This window comes from Kwoniella shivajii, chromosome 8, assembly GCF_035658355.1.
Source record: "Kwoniella shivajii chromosome 8, complete sequence".
Lineage (NCBI taxonomy): Eukaryota > Fungi > Basidiomycota > Tremellomycetes > Tremellales > Cryptococcaceae > Kwoniella > Kwoniella shivajii.
The window spans coordinates 1,336,516-1,356,476 of record NC_085915.1 but is presented as its reverse complement, the minus strand read 5'-3'; the positions used below and the strand labels follow the sequence as shown (position 1 = coordinate 1,356,476).

The following is a 19,961-nucleotide window of genomic DNA, read 5'->3' as shown; positions in this document are numbered from 1 at the left end:
TCATCATATCTTATTCACACATAACAAATTTGAGAAGGGAGTGACATCTGCCAGAGATGACATAACCTACGAGAAACAAAAGAATCTATAGACAAAGACTTCTTACGAAAGCGTGAGAATGAAATATAACCAAAAAAGGAAGAAGTACAACCTCCAAGATATATATGGCTTTTACTCCTTTAAGAAATCAGGTTCCCTACTTACATGACTCTCATTTAGCATTGCAAACGCCGTTTGAATTCGTGTATCCTCGTCAACTTCTTCATACAATCGAAACAGAAACCAGGACAAGGAAAGAGATATTAACAATAGATAAATCATCGAGATAAAGATCATCCTATCTTTTTCCATATTTCTTCTTACAGCTTTTACCTGTTGCGCCATTACATAGTCTCTGGTGAGGCACCGTGAGAGCTATGGATTGATCTACCGATCGAATGAGCTGAAGGAGCAGGTGAGCCAGCTGGTTGAGAGATCATTTTGACTTCTTCATAATTTGAGCTGATGTGAGTACCATCATTTGATTGATTGTCAACACCGTTCATACCTCTACTCCAGTGCTCGGGCGATTGAGAACCTTGTGAATATCCTTGTGGACCTTGACCTGGTCCTTGCATGTGAGGATATTGATATCCACCTTGAGGCTGTTGTGATGCGTAAGGACCCCAAACCGGAACGTAAATAGGCTGAGCAGATTGAGGATGACCATGAGCAGATGGGATAGGAACGTAATGATATCCAGGTCCCAGATGAGAGTGTGAGGGTGGTGGTGCTGGAGCAGCAAAACCGTTTGAAGGGTTATACTGGGAATATGAGTAGGGCATTGAGGGTCTGATTGTCCCATCGTATGCCGGTCCGGAAGAAGGTCCTTCACCTGATGATCCAGATGAAGGATATCCACCAGCAAAAATATCTCGTGAGATTTTCTTATCTTCAGGCGTACCGATGATGAGATGCTTGGACCTCGCAGTAGCTTTTGCTTTACCCCCAGCTTTGGAAGGCTTAGTAGCTACCATATTTGAGGATGGAGGGTGATAACCGCCACCCGCAAACCATCCTTCGCAGCCAGCTCGGATCGCCCATTTGCGAGCACCGCCAGACTGATCGCCAAAGGGTCGAGGAAGTTTGACGAAAGCTTTACACATGGAGGTTTGATGTCGAACACCATTGTAGATCTTGGTAGGGTTCTGTCGGTAGTCTAATGAAAATATCGTCAGCTCGATACCAGCCACAAAATCGGGGGAGGATCAAAGGGAGGGAGACGGTGGCGCACAGACAGAGTGGTTGATTCTGACCCGGGTGGCAAAAAGGAATACTGTATGGGAAACTCACATGGATATCTCTTCTTGATTGAGTCAGAAATTTCCGAGACATATAATTGATGAGGAGGAGGTGCCATTAGCAACGCTTCACCGATGAGAGCAGCGTAAGACATTGGTGGTCGAGGAGCTGGAAGCTCTCCAGCAGCCAAGATAGGTTCGTCTTGCTTTGATGGAATGGCCATGTGGTGCATTCCCCAGTGATAAGGTGATTGTTGTTGCTGTTGCTGTTGTTGAGGATGATTTTGTTGTTGCTGTTGAGGAGGATGATGAGGGTGGTGGGGAGGGAGAATGGTTGTCATCGTTTGCCAAGGTGATGAAGTTGAGGAAGGATAACCGTCGTATGTTGGGTAATGAGTTTCCTCGTGAGGATAATAGTTTGATTGTTGATGTTGATGTTGATGTTGAGGATGAGGATGAGGATGTTGAGGGGGATAAGTAGAGTGAGTGGCAAAAGGAGCGGTAGAAATATTACTTGTGTTACTCGAGGCCGAAGTTGACATGGATAGATAAGGCGTGTTAGCCTCGTGTTGGTGATGATTAACTGCATTTTGATGGTGATGACCGTGAACAATAGCGTTATTGTTATTGTTTTTGTTGTTATTGTTATTGTTCTCGGAAATCGCCGATGCGGCCGAGAAGTTGACAGGAGGCGCAATGATGGGTGTACTTTGTGGTCGATGACCATTTAGCCGATCATCCACCTGTACAGCAGTAGGGGCAGACGATGAAGTAGAATGGGTAAAAGTGGAACCAGTGGTCATGACCCTTCTAGGCCAAGAAGATGGAGATGTGTTGAGAAGCGCGTTGTGTGAAAGCGAAGGTCGTAGTACGTTTCTTTGATTCTTCGGTAAAGCTTGAGATATGAAGACATCGGATTGAGATCCACAATCGGAGGAAGCATGAGGAGGTCTGGATCGTGTATGATTTATTTGATCGGGAGTTTGTGGTGAATTAAATGAAAAGAGAAGAGAAGAAGCTTGGTCAGTTAGAGTCACCCCTTTTTTCATCAATCTGACGGTGAAAGTGGCGGAGATGAGTGGACTGTAAGGACGATCACAGTTCTTTGACAAGATGATCTGATTGAAAGTCTATTGGGATGCGAAAAGGAAACAGAAAGATACTCACTGCATGATCGACGAAGGTTCGTTCACGATGACTGTACCGCTCAAACCGTAAGAATGAGGAGAAGGCGTGTTTGGGTAAGGTAATTGCATTGGACTTGTGTGTAAGTTTCTTTCCAAAGATGGAGGTGGAGAAGTTGATATGATCCTTTGGTGATGAAGGAAAGGTGAGGAGGATGAATCCAATTGTCTCTCACGTGGTAGAAGAGGAGCAGGTGAAGATGATTGTGTTAATTGAGGATCGATTGGAAAATCAATCGGTTGAATCAATGTACTTGTGATTGTGGTTGATTTTTGATTTGAGTGTGGGTTTGTTGTTGTTATAGACAATGAAGTGGGCGTTGGAGTGTTGGGAGTTTGATGGGCGTTGTTATATCTTGTTGAAGACCACTTTGAACGAAGTTTCATCGATGGAGTAGAAGGAAAAGTAAACATCGCGGGTGACGTCTGACGTTTGAGGTCTGACAGTTTGGCTCCAATATAGACACACAGTGTGAAAAGGGGGAAGCGATGGTGGAAGTGATAGTTGAGATAGATGGAGTAAAGTACGAAACAATCACGTTTCAAAGTACCGGCGGTGTGTATAATGGGAGAAGGAGGAGCGAGAGAGTATAGATGGGTGGATTATGAATATGTATATAACTGTTTGTGTATGTAAACTATGTTGAGTGAACGAAAGAGAACGATTGGGGAAAGATGGAGACCAGGAGGACTGCTCTTCTCTTATATCTTCTCAAAAAAGAGCGATAGTGGAGACAGATAAAGATAAACGTTTCGTATTGTTAGATCAACTGATTGATTGATTGTGTCGACTGACTGGACGCCGAAGGGGAATTCGCTCGGAAGTGAGTGAGAGGGGCGAAGGGAGGTGAGGTTAGATGATGTGATTTTGGTTCTTCTCTAGTTCATCTTTTCGTCGGGATATTCACCGGGAAGAGAGGGGGGGAAGATTAAGCTTTTCTCTCGATCGTGTTAGAGTAGTATATATCAATAAGTTGTGTGTTATATTGTTTGATGTTGTATGGAATAATAAAGCCGTGTGTTCAGTAAAACTATGTCTGTGTTTTAAAGGATAAAAAAGGATAAAAGAACAAGTTATCCCTTGAACTGTGAATGTTTGATTTATTATACAATATTCTGTATGCACATACATGGATGGGGTTTAGGGGATGCAAACAACCAGTTACAGTACTCCGGTTATGATGATTCAGTGTGATCTGATGGCGTATCGAACATGTTGAACATGTTGAATACCTGGTGAAGTGCGAAAATCGGTATGATCGGAATGGGGTTTGCCCGAACAGTCATTGACGTTTATGCATATTCACAGCCCATTCTTCCTTCTCACTTTGACATGCATGAGATCAGAGTGTATGAATGAAGCATGATCAGCAGCTGAAGGTGCAAGTCTGATATTCATGTGATTTTTAGTTGATTGATGATTGATGTCTGATGTGTGAATTTGATGGTTTGGCGTTTTTATTTCTTTTTTTCAACGAGGCCATGGTTTTATCTTGAACGGTGTTTCATGCAAGGCTTTTTTTCTCCATCATATGTCCACAGACCGGAATAAGAGGAGATGTACTAAGGATTGCATTTGACCACGTTGTTCATTGTTATCTCATTGAAAGTTCGGCGACGCATTGACCTATCACCCCTTTGGACCATCAAGGAAAAGGTACCAGGGGCTTTTAGATTGTGAAGAGGAGGAGGAGGCGATGACGGTGAAAGCAAACCATTGGTTGATATTTTATACATCCGAGTTGGTTTGATAGACTAGGAACTTGGTTTAATCGCTATCGTCGATCTGATTGTCAATGTAAGACCGATCGAGACTGTAAATCCATCGATCAGATATGAGCAATCTCATTTTCATATCACATCAACGAAGTCGTACCGAGGGAACGCTTGTCACTCGCAAATTCAGTTCGAAAATCTAGTTAGAATCATCTTATACTCATACTAAGCCATATCCGATATAATCGGTAATACCGGTAGATCCATCAAGACTTTCAGTAGAATCACATGTTATCTTTTAATCCCTACTTTGCGGGACGTCATTGATGAGGATTAGGACGGGTAGGTATATGACGGAGATGCCGATTCCGCCGTGGTCATCCCTTTCTACCGGCTTCAACATGTATTTCTGGTATCGCCTTTAAACAAATCTCAGCCCCTGGGATTGATAAGCTTGATCAGGGCGATCAAAAAGGGGAATATGAAGGGGCGTTTTACAATTGCAGAAATGAAAGGGGGTCGTGAATACCGAGATGAACAAGGATGACCGAGTATATCCCAGTATCCTGTTGGAAAAAAAGAAATCTACTTCCGAACATATCCAGTGATCTGATCAGTTCCGAGTTTGCCGTGCGTGAGATTCTGCCCCTGATCGAAGTAGACGAGCGAGTTTTCCCAATAATCCCAAGTTGAATGATTGACATGTGATGGCAAGTTGAAAACGAGCAGGAGTTTCCGGTATTGTAGATTCCCTCACCCCGAACAAAGGTAGCTTGGTGCCTCCGATTTTCGGGAGTGTTTCAAGCTAATGAATGAGTAAGTGATCGATATAGTCAGGAGATTATAACAAAGATATCTTCGGGACGTCAGTACCTTTTCAACCAGACAAATGGAATGGAGAGAAACAAAGAAAGACGGTTGTACGACGCGAATTTGATCCGTTTTACCCGTTCGTTCATTCGGGAATCCATTTGTCATAGCGCGTTTCATATCTCCTCCACATAATCTTAGTTTAAAGTTGATTCTTCGTTTTCAGTAGTCCCTTTTTATGCTCGGTCGTTTCAAACTAATTTAAAGTATAGCCTATGTAGCATATACAAAAGAGTCCCACTCTCGATTGGATAGTCGCCTGATACTCCAGTACTTCTCCGTTGAGAGTCTTTTTGTGTTTCTCATAATCGTGATTCAGTTCAAGTTCAGTGATGATTATGGATAGTCAGATCATATGAAAACGACTGCACTGAAGGAGTAACTTTTACACTTTTACGCCATGTATTACAAGATGATTCACCCTTGCATTCGTCAAAAGCAATACCGTAATCATGCTGTCCACTTGCCGAATAACATCAGTAGATACTCACATTGCGTTGGAAATTGTTGGAGTCATGGGACGATTTTCGATTGGTATTCTCGCTTTGACCTTTTTTTTTTTGACTTGCTCTACAAACCACTCCCGAGCCCCGAACTCCGTTAAAGTTCAGGTATGATCCAGACCTGTTAAGCAATCGGTAGATCATCACATGAAAGAACGGGACAGGACAGGACAGGACAGGACAGGACAGGGCGGGACCTCGTTCATTTGTATAAACTGGGTCATCGCTTTGACTTCGATAATGTGGATTCTTTTCTCACGATCTCATGTCAGTCCCCCAATCACCTTTGTCTGGGAGGATTAAGCGCGGAATATGTTAGCACAGGTTTTAAGGAATAAGGAATGACCTGAAACCTCTTTGATAATCTGGAAATGGGGCTGTGGAGTTTTGTATTTTGCTAAAACGCTGGTCTACTCAAACTGTATCTTATCAATCAGCCTACCTGCTATGTCCTTTGACGTATAGTAAATTTGAAAAAGCTGCATAATATCTTCTATATCCCAACTCTAGCTCTCTTCGCTGTAGGTCCTTCGTTCGCATCATCATCATCATCATTATCGTCCTGTTCATCGTCTAACGGATCTTGCCAAATATTTTCTCTCGGTTCAGGACTTAATCCAGGCGATCTACTTGGACTTTGTATCCTACCTCTTCCTTGAACCTGAACTCGAGGATTTTCTTCTTCCTGATCTTGATCTTGATCTTCTTCTTCTTCTCCCGAAGGCCAATCTGGACTTCCTGTGTCAATCAAATTCACATCCAAATCCGCATCTCCATTAATCTCTACTTCTGGTGTTTTACTTTTTGACTTTTGCGCAGACTTGGATTTAGGGTTTGGATTGGCATTAGGAACTAGCACTCCAACTGCTCTTCGTTCTTTCTCACTTATCCCAGCTGGACCTTGTGACATGTCTTCTTTCCTCAATCCACCCACCAAGAAAGGTTTGTTGAACGCATCTATCAGAGAAGTGACTTTTGTAGATCCCAGACCTTTCACATTGGATAAGATCTTGGATGGCTGTCTCGATAGATTCGCTAATGACTATTGTAATAGGGATATGGGATTAGCATGTAGTTCTTATCGTCACGCTACATGGTATGTCACAGTGGATAAATAGATATCACACAGTCAACCGAGGAAATTTCATAGGTTTATGTTTCTTCCGAACGAGGTTCTCAAAGATATAACAGCTCTTCCTTTCAATCGTAATCGTCAAGAATTAAGCCATTATCCAACGCTCCAATCCACTCCACTCCACTCCCCCTACACCATCTTCACTAAAGGGTCAATCTGAAAAGAAGAATGATCACTCACCCCAAATTGAGCAGCTAGATTATCTGCATCAGTCTTATTCACTTTCCTTCCACTGGTCAAAACATGTTGTAATTGATCATGATAACTTTGATGAATTCTTTCCTTCAACGTATCAGCGGATTTATGTTCGTATGATTTGAACGTCGTTAGATATTGTGCTATTTCCTCATTTGACCAAGCTACGAATACCGTATATTCATTTATTATAGCTATTTTGTTTATCTCCCTTAATGATTGTTGATGTTCGTTCTATCACGCAATTTCAGCATATCATCAGCATGACATTGTACATGTAGAGATCGATCATTCCACCCCGTGATACAAGTGAATGTCTAAAATGTACTCACAACGTCACATAATACCAATACGATCCTTAAGTTATAACTTCCTTTCATCTTGTCAATTCTTTGATGTATATATTCAGGATGTAATCTATGATATTTCAAACTATCAAAAACGACCAACTCGTCAGCCTCCTATCCATCATACCAATGACTTCTCAATCTGACTAGGCAACTTGAAGCTCACCTCAGAAATAATACTCCGTTATGAGCACCAACTTGATAATCCGCTACTATATCGCCTATTTCGATACCTACATTTCTTATCGAGCCCAACACCGGATTCCGCCTCTAAGCGATATCACGCATCTCAAATCAGCTCAACATATACGGTATCCTTTGGAGGAACTCTACAATCCCTTGAATGATTTTTTGGATGAGAAACACGCACCTGAACGGAATTATATATTACGCTATTCTTACTTGCTGCAGGTCTATTGATCGGTCTATTCGAAGGTCCAGCTTGATTCAGGTTCGAGATGGAGGACGGAGTAGTACCGGTATTTGATTGGGTTTTTTCAGGTGACGGTCCAGAAGATGGTATCGGTGTGGGTCCAGGTAGTTCTGGTACTGTTGGTGGTTGCCCGTTTGATGATGAAGAGGCATTTCTCAATGATCCTCCTGAGGAAGTGGTTGATTGATTTTTGAGAATGGATGAAGCTGATTGGAATCCTGAAGATAACGCCGGTGGGGGCATCGATGATGTAGATGAAGACGATACTCCATTTGTTCCGTTGGTGGAGGGTGAGAAGTTTGACATGATGACGATACTGGTAGTAGTTGTCGTTCTGAAATCATCGAAATACGAGTTGTTCAACGTCGAGTCTATCTCTCAATCTCATCAGCGGGCTGTTGATTCTCATTCCCAGATCATCCTCCACTTTAGATACCTGACCCGTAATAAATCCACTTTCCCACGGTACATCTCATCCCATCTTTCATCTGTTTACCCATACCTGTCTCTATCTCACTCAACCAGCTTACAACGTCCCACACCATCGAAACGGAGACCTCACCAAGACGGACTCTCTCAGACCACGTTGAGCCCTTGATTACCCCCTGCCAAACCGACACTTCAAAAGGTAGCAACGGCAGCATGGCCAAAACATACTTGTTATCCCGAACGCTCGATCCAATCTTAGGTGTTTTCACTGGATTATTGGCGTTCCACCTCAACGAGACGAATCCAAGATCAGCACCTGCAGAAGGACATACACTCAGTGAACTGATCTCATGGAAATGGAACGAAAACTCCAAATTGAGATCGGTCAGAGATCAGGATGAGGAAAAAGAATGGGAGAGGGTAACTAGGGAATTCGTTGGCGCATCTGATAATGACAAAAAGTAGATGTCGAGACAGTGATTTCATAAGTGGGATAGTGAAGAAGTGAGTTGATATCCTAATCTGAAGTATAATGGCGTAATGGGAATCCACTTGATGCTAAATCAGAGTAGCATCGCACCGAAATCGATAAGGAGCGACGACATCAACACTAAGACGTTGTCATCCTCTTCTTTAAAAACTACACCCGCATACATACATACATATATAGCACATCGCAGGCATAAGGTCGAATAGTAAATAATGCTTCAGATTGCAATGCCCAACGAACCACGGGCATACAATCAATTGTATCATCATGTACAATTATTTCAATGCATGTATATGTAAATTCTGAGTCTCTACTCTCTGACTCTAACACCATTTTGTATCTTTGGACCCCAACTACCATACCAAGCGCAAATAACGATTTCATGTATTCAATGAGGGGATAAGCAGTTTAGCAATGTGTGGATGATCCGATGATTGTGTTGAAAATAGAGAGGGAGACGCAATCAAGTGAAATCAGCATACAGCTTGACATTCAGATGACACACAATGTCTTCTTATGCGAGTCCCTGAACTCACCCTCTGAACTTCTTTGGTGGTTTAGGTGGTTTGATGAATGATGAAGGTGTTGATCCTTGAGAGTATCTTGAAAACGCCCAGAGCTATATCACGAATTATCAGTCAAGGAAAAAGATTTCCATTACCATTCCGCTTTTTCACGTGGACGTTATACGTACGAGGTATCTATATGAATGAGAAATCAGGTCATATTAGCTATTTGCTTTGCTCATACCAATCGTTCCTCTCTTTTGTCGACTTCGACTTCGACTTCGACAAGAGACGATCAGACTCACCTTCGTTCTTTTACTGACAGACCTAAGCTGTACAGTTTAACACTTCTCATCCACAATTCATTCAATTTATCCCATGATTCGTTGAAGCCTTCCAATTTCGTATCTGCGTTTCTACCTATTTTAGATAACAGATCTTGAGGTGTAGGAGTTTCCGCTATTAAGAACAAGAGATATGGACAAACAGAAACGAAGATGCAGATATATCAGTTTAGTTTGATTTAATCCAGTTTGGTATTTGATCGAGTGAACCGTCGAGAACAAGCTCCATCTCTGTATGATGTGACTCGTTTATACACAGAAAAGAAGGGGGAAGAAGACATACCCGATGCTCTGAGAGGTGCTTTATCCATCCTTCTACAAGTGGAAGAAAACATCCTACTTCCATTTACCAATGAAGGTATCCTGGATGAAGATGCGCGAACGGATGAAAGGAACATATTGACCAAAACTACAGCAGGTGATGACTGATTAGACAAGTAGACAAGCACCTGAGTCGATGAGGCCTTGAAGTGTAAAGATAGGTCAATGACACAATGTCTGACGAAGTGAAATACCAACATAGATATCCAGAGATGCAGGAAACATTTCGACTTTTTGCGAACGAGAGAATATTACGTAATGACAACTTCACATCAACTTTCGACCATTCGACCTTATTGACAGATATCTATCTACTATTCTCATAGTTCCATTGATTGACGATATACTTCTCATCACTTCAATAACAACGGTCACACGGCCACATCATATAACCTTACCTTCACCGCCTGCGGTACGAACAGGGACGAATCAGGTGCTTCCAAAAGTAAAATATCAACAAGACAGCTGCGTATTCGGATGCCAAAATAGTGCAAAATGGACGCGGCTACTCTGACCACTCTTGTGAAAGAGCTGAATACGGCCAACGGTGAAGGGAAGACTGATGTGAGTGAGCGCACCATAGACCACTCTAAGGAAGATGCGAGAAATTGTGCTCGATTTCAGAAGCTGACGATGTATGCTTGTTGCAAACAGGAAGTAGTTCGAATACTGAAAAAACTAAAGACGGAAGTTGAACCTTCAGAGGATTTACTTAGAGTAAGTTGACTTTCCGTTGCGTTCGCATTATACCTTCAAGGACCGTATAGTGATGCTGATGATCCTGGTGACAGTCTTCCAAAGCAGGTGTGGCGATAGGTAAACTTCGATCGTCGACTACTTCGTCAATTTCGGCACTGGCGAAAGAGATCGTTAAATCCTGGAGAGACAAGATTGAGGAAAGTAAGAAGAAGAGGAAGAGGGATGACGGAGATGTCAAGAAGGAAGATGGTGCTGCAAAGAGAGTGAAAGCTGAAGGTAAGCTAAGCCACTTCAGATTTCTCCCGATTTTTGTGATGCGAGAGGAGTCGCGGATTAAAGCGTATTTGGGATACAGCAGGATCATCTACCGCTCCTTCTCCTTCAGCGGCTTCACCAATACCATCAGCATCAGCCTCAACTCCCGATATAACCAAAACAGAATCAAAACCATCACCTTCCGCAGCAGGAACAACAGCAGTATCAGGTAAAGAAGCAGTACGTGAATCGTCACCTCGTCAACCACTGTCAACTATAGATGCATCTAGGACAACACCTAGAACAGCTAAATCAGATGGTGTGGATAAATCATTAAGAGCAGATAACACAGATGGTGCACATGATCCTGTCAGAGATAAATGTGTCGTTATGATTTATGATGCTTTGGCGGGTGATAGTACTGCTCGTGAGTTCTTCCTTCCTCCCTTCCTTCCCTCCACTGGTTGTCGATCTACATGTCATTTGGCAGGTAGCAAAAGGAATCAGCTAATACAATCAATTATTTACAATATCGTCCACAGAAAATAAGATTTTGATAGAAAGGGCCGTTGGAATAGAAATGGATGCGCACAAAGCTACGAATTATTCAACCGGTAACGATTATAGAGCAAGTGAGTATTCAGACGTTCACAAGATTTTTGGTAATGATCGACGTCGTGCTAATCCATAGTGATGTCCATTTGTCAGAGATGAGATCGCTTTTCCTCAATCTGAAAGATAAAGGTAATCCAGCTTTGAGAAATGAGATTGTTCTAGGTTATATAACTACGGAGAAAGTAGCTAATATGTCGAAAGAAGTGAGTTCCGATGCCCAATAATGCACAATGAAAGATCGAACTCGCTCCCAGGACAATAGCAGTTTACTGATGATGTCCTGCTCACCTTTTCAAATTCATAGGAAATGGCATCGGAGTCTGTTCGAGCGTTGAACGAGAAAATAGCTTCGGATAACTTATTCAAAGCCAAAGCAGTCGGTGAAACTCAAGCTGAAACAGACGCATTCAAATGTGGTAGATGTCAACAAAGGAAATGTACTTATTATCAGATGCAAACTAGATCAGCCGATGAGCCTATGACCGTGAGTGATATTGAAAGATCTACCACGAACGAAATTCGGCATCATATACAGAAGTGAACGCTGATGTTTTTGTTGATACCGGTACAGACTTTCGTAACGTAAGTTTCCGACATCATTCGTTATACGAGCTTGTGAGAGCATATGGAGATATAATTGCTGACTTCTAATGTTATCTTGGTTATTTCATTTCATAGATGTACGGTGAGTAATCAATGTTCTTCGACAAAAAAGCTAGAACGCCAACGCTGACGTGATTTATGTATTTCAGAATTGCAATAATAGATGGAAATTTAGTTAAAGCCAACGTTGTCTATTCGAGAGAGAAAGAGAGTAACCTAAGAGACATACTTTGTAACTTTTCAATATGTAATCCCGGGTGTTCATGTCAATTTTCAGATCTTCCTTCGTGAAGTTTCAAGAAGAGTGCAACTGTATCTATCCGGTTATTGTGCGAATGGAACCTGTCCATTGTCATATGCTCACTCTTGAGGGGTTTCAAAATTGCACTGCAGTCTAGACAAACCTGTCCAGTCATTGACAAATTGTCGAAGCTTGTTCGTTACATAACATGAAGAATGCTGTGAAGTACAGTATACAAATACAGATATCGCGGGAATTGATATATAACCCTCTTCTTGTCGAGCATCGTTTCCAGATGAATATCCAGTTGCTATCTTACAGATCTATCAAAAGTTCGTTAGCGCATGAACTTTTACCTCGCATACAAGGCAATCCACGATTCAAAATTGACAAGAGAGAGAGAGGGACTGACAGTAATCTGGTTTTTTGATATTTACACCATGATCACCTAAAGCTAAACTCAAATCTTCCATTGTGAGAACCACTCGATTGCGATCCTGTATTTCATAGGCAATGAGCTACTGCAACCAACTCCATTTCGCGTGACATTCGAAAGAAGGAGATCCGCGATCCCCCATTCCGACATCCCAGGAGGGTAAGCAAGGAAAGAAGAAAGGTGTCAAACTCACTACGCTAGGATTTGGTCGTCCTCTGCCTGCTGCAGCACCGTTAATCCTCAATTTAGCGAAATGATATGCATCTCTAGATAAATCTGAGATAAATTTCTGAGCTGAGAGTGAGAGTAGGCGTTTTCTGTGAATGCAGATTTGAGGTCAGATTAGCATTTGAGGATTGAGCGGAACTGATGCATTGCTTCGACGGAGACTTACAACCTAGGATCGGAACATTCGAATCCTGATCTTTGTAAGTAATATTCCGTTATCTCTTCAGGTATCTATATCCACATGGTATACACCAGTTTGAGAAGAGATTAGTCAGTTCCAAAAGTGTTCTCATTCGTCAACTATTTCAAACAGGCTTACCAGGGGTTTATAACCATCTAACAGATTCAAGAATTCGACCAAACTTCTATCTCTTCTAGCCAACTCTTCTTCCCGTCTAGCAGCGAATAATTGTGATATATCAGGTCCATCGTCTTCTTCATCTTCCTTTGTCTTCTCTTTTTCTTCATTCCCGTCTACGTTGTCTTTCTCTTCTCGTTCTCCGTTTGCGTTTTCGTTTTCCTGTGCTTGATTATCTCTTTCCTTCTTCTCCTCGATTATCGATGTTGCATCACCGTTTGCTTGTTCGGTTGATCGAGTATCGTTATCACCATTTGCCATTATAACGTCTTCTGTCTCCGCATGATCTTGTGTATGCGCTGGTATTGGCTTAGGCGATATTGTTGATGGACCAGCTTCAGCGTTATTTGAACTTTCATTGTCAGCAGGTGTCATGACAGCGGTATCATTCGTCGTTGATTCTTGAGCCGTGGCTGGTGCTGACTCCACTGTCGATGCTGGTACAGGAGTCTGTGCTGGCGATGATCCTGGCATTATCTGGTCTGACATATTGCTTGATTCTTGTTGTGCTGCGAATGTGTCATGGACAGAGAACCTGTATATATATTCAATGATTATTGTTTTTGACTGTATGCCATCGAGTATAGTATAATAATACGACCGTGGGAAAGTAGTGAGCCCTATCAACGTGCACAGCGTGTATGCGTCATCATCATTTCTCACTTTCTCCCTTTGGTTTTTTAGGTTTCAACAACTTCAACGATCTTCCCATTTTCAACCTGATCATATACTCTGAACAGATATCTTTAACGGGTATCATCAGATGACACCTTCACTCTAGCTCTTCTTGACAGGATATACTGCTTCCCTCGCCAGTGATCGACAAATCATGACAGGTGTACCCCAAGATCAAGATTTCACCACACCCATAATCAGTGGAGGTCCGAGTGTACCAAGCCATTCAATGTCAATGTCGAATTCATCATCTGGATCTGGATCTGGATCTTCAACTCCCAATAATAACACCAACACTTCGACTCTCTTTTCATCATCATCGTCTTCATCCGCAGCAGCACTCCGATCCCCTTCACCCCGAAAACCAGTTAATTTCTTATCAGGTTTAGGTGTTCCATCATCACAAATAATCAATTCTAGTACTACTAATAGCAACGCAATTTCAATCAGTCCAGCACCTACACCGACACCTTCATTGACACTTTCAATATATCCACATTTAGCACACTACATCTTCAATTTACTCTCAAATGTCAATACAAGTCCTACAAAACATACTTCTTCTACAAATGTACAAAGTCAACATCCATTGAGTGTTTCATCATCAAGTGAATCAGATGATGAATCACCTTCGCCACCAATATCATCCTCATCTTCATCAGCCCTAGCATCAAACAACGATGATGATGATGATGAAGATCATTTGTCATTACAAACACCTAAAAAACAGAGAAAATCAGATACCCTAACGATCTCAGGTGTAGAAAGAGATAATCTCATCAAGAAAATAGTAGATCTATTAGATAACGAAGAAGAAGAAAAGGTTAAAGATGTATTGAAGCCTCATATGGGTGATCTAGCAAAAGTGAGCATTACTTCATCTTCTAACTCACATATCATAATGTGTATCGCCAGGACTAACCAATCGGATTTTATCTTACAGGATGAGATATTGATGGATCAAGTGTGTTTGGATTGTATGCATCGAAGAAGAGGTGAGTCAGCATTTACTACCCCTATATCCTGGAATCATTGGAAAAAGCTCAACTAAGTCGGCATGCTTATATAGACGACGTCGAGCAAGTCCCTTACGCTCCTCATCTGACTCCAACACGTGCAAGAGGATCACCTAATCCAGCTGCTGCACATCCTCTTCGTCCTTACACACCCACTCGAGTTCCTTCGTTCCGCAATCGGACCCCGTTAGGAAGACCTCATTCTCCCTCACCTGCATTGTCCCACCCTACTCCTTCGGCTCCGAATTCTGCTGCGTCTGTCAATCCTGCCAAACCAAGCTCTTCCTCTGGTAAGAGCTCCTCCGGGTCACCTGTCGTATCTCCGCGAATGCTTAATGCCAAAGCAGCAACATTCAGTCCAACCTCTCGTGTAGCATCCACGAGTTCAAGCTCAGTCAATCCTGGTACTATAGGAACCGGGAACACGACTCCTTTCCTGCCCTCAGACCCATGGAAAGATCTTTCGTCCGATAATCCACCTCGATCGGCCTCTCCATTTGGTGCGATCGGTCCCACAAGCATGTCAAGAACAGGGTCAAATTTAGCTATCGCCGCACCGTTATTCAGCGACCAATCATCTCCTTTCCATTCGCCAATGGGTACACCTAATCGTACAACTATCAAAATGCCAGATGTATTCAATTCACCTAAACCATCATTTAGCAGAACGTCATCTTACAAAGGTGTCATACCTGATGATGATGACGATGATGAATTCTCGCCATTCGGTAAAGGTTTGCCAAGATTGCATCATCATGATTCATCTGCTCTAAGTACCGAGGCCAAACCTTTCTCGCCATTCAATCCTTCCAACGATGCTTACTCGAATTTCTCAGAATCATCTTACGGGTCGGGATCAAGATTATCAGGTGATTTTCCCCCGGAAACAGAAGAAGAAGGAGCTGGAATGACACCGTTAGATGTATTGTGTTCGGTCTTCACTTCTGTTCCAAGATCAGAATTAGAAGATGCCTTACATCGATCTGGGTATGATTTCGAATCTGCCATGGGATATCTAGTATCACAACATACCCATCCCAGATCAGGAGCGTCAACACCCCAAAGAGTATCTTCACCCAGACCTTTATTAGGCGTAGGAAATAGAGGTGCCATAATAGCAGGACATCATGCTCCAAGAGAAGGTTATTTCCAACAAGGTGGTAGATCTTTTAGAGGTGATTTGTCTCCAGGTTTCCCAATTCAGGTTCAACAGGGAACGAGAAGTCCAGGAGGTGCAAATGGGGGGAAAATGTGCAGGTATTTCTTGGCTGGTGAATGTAGAAGATCAGATTGTAGATTCAGGTGAGCCTCTATTTCTCCGTTTCGCGAACATCGCGTCAACTGATATGAAGCTAATGTTTGATGTATAGCCACGACATTGATAGGGCATTATGTAGATTCTGGTTAAGAGGTCATTGTGCAAAAGGTCCTAACTGCGAGTGAGTGATTGATGTCGATAGTATCATCTTTTTTAATTTCAAAGAGTCACAGGAGCTGATATAGCGATTCCAGGTTCTTGCATCAACTGCCGAATAATCTCGATCCCAACGCATTATCCTCCGCGATGTCGCATGTCGAATTATCGTCAGATGGCTATGCCCGACCTTCCTCTCCTTCATTGTATACGCCCACCGAAGAATTCCCTGATTTACTCTCCGTCCGAATTGGCCGTGGGGGCGGCGTTAGGTTCGACCCATCACGGAACCGGTTTGCAAATGCAGTCAAGCGCGCTACCCCGGGTCCAGCGCCTTCTTTGCAAATCTCCGGATTACGACAGTCACCTTTACCTCAGCAAGCGGTATTATCGCCTAGTCTCGCCGCCGGAGTATTGGCTTTACCTAGACCTTCGCAAAGGATCAAACTTCGACCACCTAGTCTATTACCCACTTTGAAGACAGGATCGATGACGAACGAGCAATATATGTCAACTCGTGCCACATCCATCCGATTAGGACATGCCAGGAATGCTTGTTTGGCAAGAGCGGCAGATGCGTTCCGTCGAGGGGATGGCGCTGCAGCTAAAAGATTCTCAAGAGAAGGAAAAGCATTAAATCAAAGAATGCTAAACGAGTCATATGATGCAGCACAACAATTGATCAGGGAACGACGAATGGAAGCTCAATTGGCTATTAAAGAAAGAGATTCAACTTGGTCTAACGATCCTCTAGATCGAGCGGAAAGAGGTAAAGAATGCGCGGGTGGTCTAGGTGTAATCATGGGTGTAGCACCTAAGAACGTTCCAGGTGCAGAGAAACTGAGCAGCTCGGAAAGGATAGAAGCTTTACTAGATTTACATACATTGCATGGTAACGAAGGGCAAGAAATCGCAGGGCAGTTTCTGGCCGAGGTGAGTGATCTTTTTTTGATCAACTTCACATATGGACAAGGGTCATACTGATGCGGTACGCTTTTTCTGTAGCTTGAAAGGGAGAGTTTCAGGGGTCTTGGTGAGTGACTAACACTCCGTCAACGGTGGCCTCTCTCGCTGATATCCGGTCCCCTTTGCAGCATACATCGTAATAGGAGAAGAGAAACATGTGGCTTCTCAAGATCCGCTCAGGGGGGCTTCAAAAGTCCGTCTTGGAACGTCAATCAAGCAAGTCTTGGCCGAATGGGGATACGCTTGGAATGAAGTCGCTGGGGTCATCTGTGTGGATCCGTGTAGAGTTTAACGGACGTGAAGGTCTCCACGACTCGTGGCATAGTCGAGGTGTACGCTTTCAATGGAATAGATTATTCGACCAAATCCAAAATCATGGTAACGTTGGAAAGAAGATTGAAAAAGAGAGAAGTCATATGTATCAACAATAGACAAATAAAAGGCTGCAGGGAAGGTCATCCGTCAACGTCACTGTGATTCCCAGTATACCTCAAAACAAACACATGAAGAGGTAAAGCAGGAAGACAGGATGAAAAGGGGCATGTATAGAGCAGGAAAGTAGACAGAACACCTGGCGAAATGATGAAAAGTATGCGTAAAGAAGTAATATGAATCATTGTTAAATTTCATGTCTCTGGTGCGGTGCGAGCAGATTGCATCTCCTGCTTTTACATTGCAAAAATAAGCTCACGGAGAGGGGAGTTGTTTTCGTTTCTGTTTCGCAAAATGCTGCTTGTATGTGTGTTATCAGAACTACAGATCATGTTTTGCAGCATGTATCACATTTTGGTCAAAATCAAGCTACAACACATACTTCCTACACACCCTTTCATTGTATACTGACCTTGACTATGTTTCAAGAGTCTTTTTATCCCCTTCCACCCCGTCCGCCCCTACCACCTCTTCCACCTCGTCCACCGCTACCTCCTCTTCCTCCCCGACCTCCTCTACCTCCGCGGCCTCCCCTACCTCCTCGTCCACCTCTACTTCGCTCTGACAATTCAGTACCTCTTTCAATATCATTTTTACTTAATTTTAAGATACCACCTTGGAATCTACCTATACCTAAACGTAAACCTCTATCTCTATCTGATTCATCTTTATTTCTACTTTGCATACCCTTTTTCTTTCCTGTTTCCATACCTATTTCAGCTCTTTGTATAGGTCTTCCACTTGATTTTGATTTATATGCTCCATCTGATAAACCACCGAACTTCTTATCGATATTACCAGCGGCCCTTTCTTCTTCTCTCTTTTTGAGATCTCTCTTAGCTTGAGCATGTATAATACCAGCTCTGATATTTGCTGGGTGTTTAGATAATTGATTTTCTCTTAGGGAAGTATTACCTTGTCCGGGTAAATCATATGAAGCCAATTCCATCAATCTACTTGACATTAAATTTCGCTTTTCGACTGGTTTATTGGCATTATCAATTATGGTTGATGGCAGTAGATTGCTTAATAACATTTTATGTAATGTTTGATCGAGCTTCATATTTGACCTGGAAAAACGAGAGAAACAGCGTTAGTTGAGGATTGTTTTTCTGGGGTGGTTTGCGAATACGGAAGTGGTCGACAAGATCTCATGGTTACAGTTTGAATGGTTATAAAAAACATGTACTGATACAGTAGAAATGAACGACTCACTGCTCTTCGACATCGTCCGAACCATTTTTGACCCTCTTGTTAGGTCTTGCATAATCATCTTCTGATTTAAGTCCCATGATCTTAGCTGAATTTCCATTCTAATCAGAATCATCGATCGCCAAACATCGTTAGCTCTAGCTTTTAGCTCAGCTCTGGGATATCTGGGATGGCAGCAGAATGAGCACAGTGGATGAAACGTATGACTTACCATGAAGGCCTTTCTTTCTGCTTTGGTCATTGCCATATCAGTTCTTGACAGTGCCGACCCATCAAACACCACTTCAGGTACTTGAGTCATTACCTGCTTTTCCGGTATACCTGCTGAAGAGAGTCGTTATGAGCTATTCTTCGGTTCATGACAAATAACGCAATCCGATAGCTCTTCTCACCTTGAGCAAATTCGTCTTCACTATCAGTGACAAAGTCATCTTCTGCTCCCCAACCATCGTCTGAGATTTCTTGTCCCTCACTCTCGTCCTCATCATCTTCCTCAGATGCGATTGATAACGCTATAGCCCTTTTCTTCCCTTGTGAGCTACTTTCAGCTTGGAGAGGTCCAAGACCCAGCATAGCTCTCGAGCGAGCTTCCAGCGCAGCTAACATCGCTGCTCTGTCATCCTCTTCATCGTCGTCTCCAGAGCTCGAGCTGGATGAACTATATGATGCCCGTGGTCGTTTCGAAACAGGCTGTTGAGCTTTGCCTTTACCCTTCTGTACAGCTAAGGGTCTCGTTTTCGCCGACGAGAATCCATCCCTGGGATTTTCCCGCTGTTTCATGGTTTTGCTGCTCATTTCGTGCTGTTTCTGGTAGATGCTTTCACAGAAATAGTTAGGTTTATAGATCAACAAATATTTTGAGAACCTTACGATTCAAGGACGGAGTGAACGTAGATATTTTGCAAACAATTTAAGGTGGAGGTCAGAAATAGTCCCAAGTTAGGTATGCTGGAGAGACTTTGGTGATCGCAAGCGTGCCTAAACAGTATCGTTCCTGATTATTTCCCCCTCTTCATGTTTCAAAGTTTTATCTCTCTTTATTCATCTTGAACGATGTC

The 19,961-nt window shown here is 42.7% G+C and overlaps 8 protein-coding genes across 8 annotated transcripts; 3 read left to right on the top strand and 5 right to left on the bottom strand.

Annotated features, from left to right (window-relative positions):
- Positions 1-383: 383 nt before the first annotated feature.
- Positions 384-2,878, bottom strand: IL334_006242 (uncharacterized protein; the record flags this gene model as incomplete). Its single annotated transcript, XM_062937946.1, has 3 exons — positions 384-1,198; positions 1,333-2,231; positions 2,448-2,878. The coding sequence occupies 3 exons, from the start codon at positions 2,876-2,878 to the stop codon at positions 384-386; spliced, it is 2,145 nt and encodes a 714-aa protein (XP_062793997.1).
- A 3,168-nt stretch (positions 2,879-6,046) lies between these two features.
- On the bottom strand, positions 6,047-7,969 carry IL334_006241 (uncharacterized protein; the record flags this gene model as incomplete). The annotated part of the gene is made up of 5 exons (XM_062937945.1): positions 6,047-6,595; positions 6,869-7,117; positions 7,216-7,315; positions 7,397-7,500; positions 7,601-7,969. 5 exons carry the CDS (start codon positions 7,967-7,969, stop codon positions 6,047-6,049), a joined length of 1,371 nt encoding a protein of 456 aa, XP_062793996.1.
- Positions 7,970-8,305: 336 nt separating this feature from the next.
- Positions 8,306-8,557, top strand: IL334_006240 (uncharacterized protein; the record flags this gene model as incomplete). The annotated part of the gene is made up of 1 exon (XM_062937944.1): positions 8,306-8,557. One exon carries the CDS (start codon positions 8,306-8,308, stop codon positions 8,555-8,557), a length of 252 nt encoding a protein of 83 aa, XP_062793995.1.
- A 335-nt stretch (positions 8,558-8,892) lies between these two features.
- Positions 8,893-9,830, bottom strand: IL334_006239 (uncharacterized protein; the record flags this gene model as incomplete). Its single annotated transcript, XM_062937943.1, has 5 exons — positions 8,893-8,935; positions 9,119-9,201; positions 9,277-9,283; positions 9,394-9,547; positions 9,716-9,830. 5 exons carry the CDS (start codon positions 9,828-9,830, stop codon positions 8,893-8,895), a joined length of 402 nt encoding a protein of 133 aa, XP_062793994.1.
- Positions 9,831-10,248: 418 nt separating this feature from the next.
- Positions 10,249-12,104, top strand: IL334_006238 (transcription elongation factor S-II; the record flags this gene model as incomplete). The annotated part of the gene is made up of 10 exons (XM_062937942.1): positions 10,249-10,317; positions 10,408-10,470; positions 10,545-10,728; positions 10,811-11,134; positions 11,250-11,339; positions 11,416-11,525; positions 11,627-11,806; positions 11,894-11,904; positions 12,001-12,007; positions 12,075-12,104. 10 exons carry the CDS (start codon positions 10,249-10,251, stop codon positions 12,102-12,104), a joined length of 1,068 nt encoding a protein of 355 aa, XP_062793993.1.
- Positions 12,105-12,285: 181 nt separating this feature from the next.
- IL334_006237 (uncharacterized protein) lies at positions 12,286-13,677 on the bottom strand (the record flags this gene model as incomplete). The annotated part of the gene is made up of 5 exons (XM_062937941.1): positions 12,286-12,476; positions 12,579-12,663; positions 12,796-12,919; positions 12,997-13,061; positions 13,150-13,677. The coding sequence occupies 5 exons, from the start codon at positions 13,675-13,677 to the stop codon at positions 12,286-12,288; spliced, it is 993 nt and encodes a 330-aa protein (XP_062793992.1).
- A 340-nt stretch (positions 13,678-14,017) lies between these two features.
- On the top strand, positions 14,018-17,551 carry IL334_006236 (uncharacterized protein; the record flags this gene model as incomplete). The annotated part of the gene is made up of 7 exons (XM_062937940.1): positions 14,018-14,728; positions 14,807-14,858; positions 14,933-16,181; positions 16,250-16,318; positions 16,392-17,226; positions 17,299-17,326; positions 17,388-17,551. The coding sequence occupies 7 exons, from the start codon at positions 14,018-14,020 to the stop codon at positions 17,549-17,551; spliced, it is 3,108 nt and encodes a 1,035-aa protein (XP_062793991.1).
- A 576-nt stretch (positions 17,552-18,127) lies between these two features.
- Positions 18,128-19,698, bottom strand: IL334_006235 (uncharacterized protein; the record flags this gene model as incomplete). The annotated part of the gene is made up of 4 exons (XM_062937939.1): positions 18,128-18,761; positions 18,907-19,004; positions 19,115-19,224; positions 19,296-19,698. The coding sequence occupies 4 exons, from the start codon at positions 19,696-19,698 to the stop codon at positions 18,128-18,130; spliced, it is 1,245 nt and encodes a 414-aa protein (XP_062793990.1).
- Between the last annotated feature and the right edge of the window lie 263 nt (positions 19,699-19,961).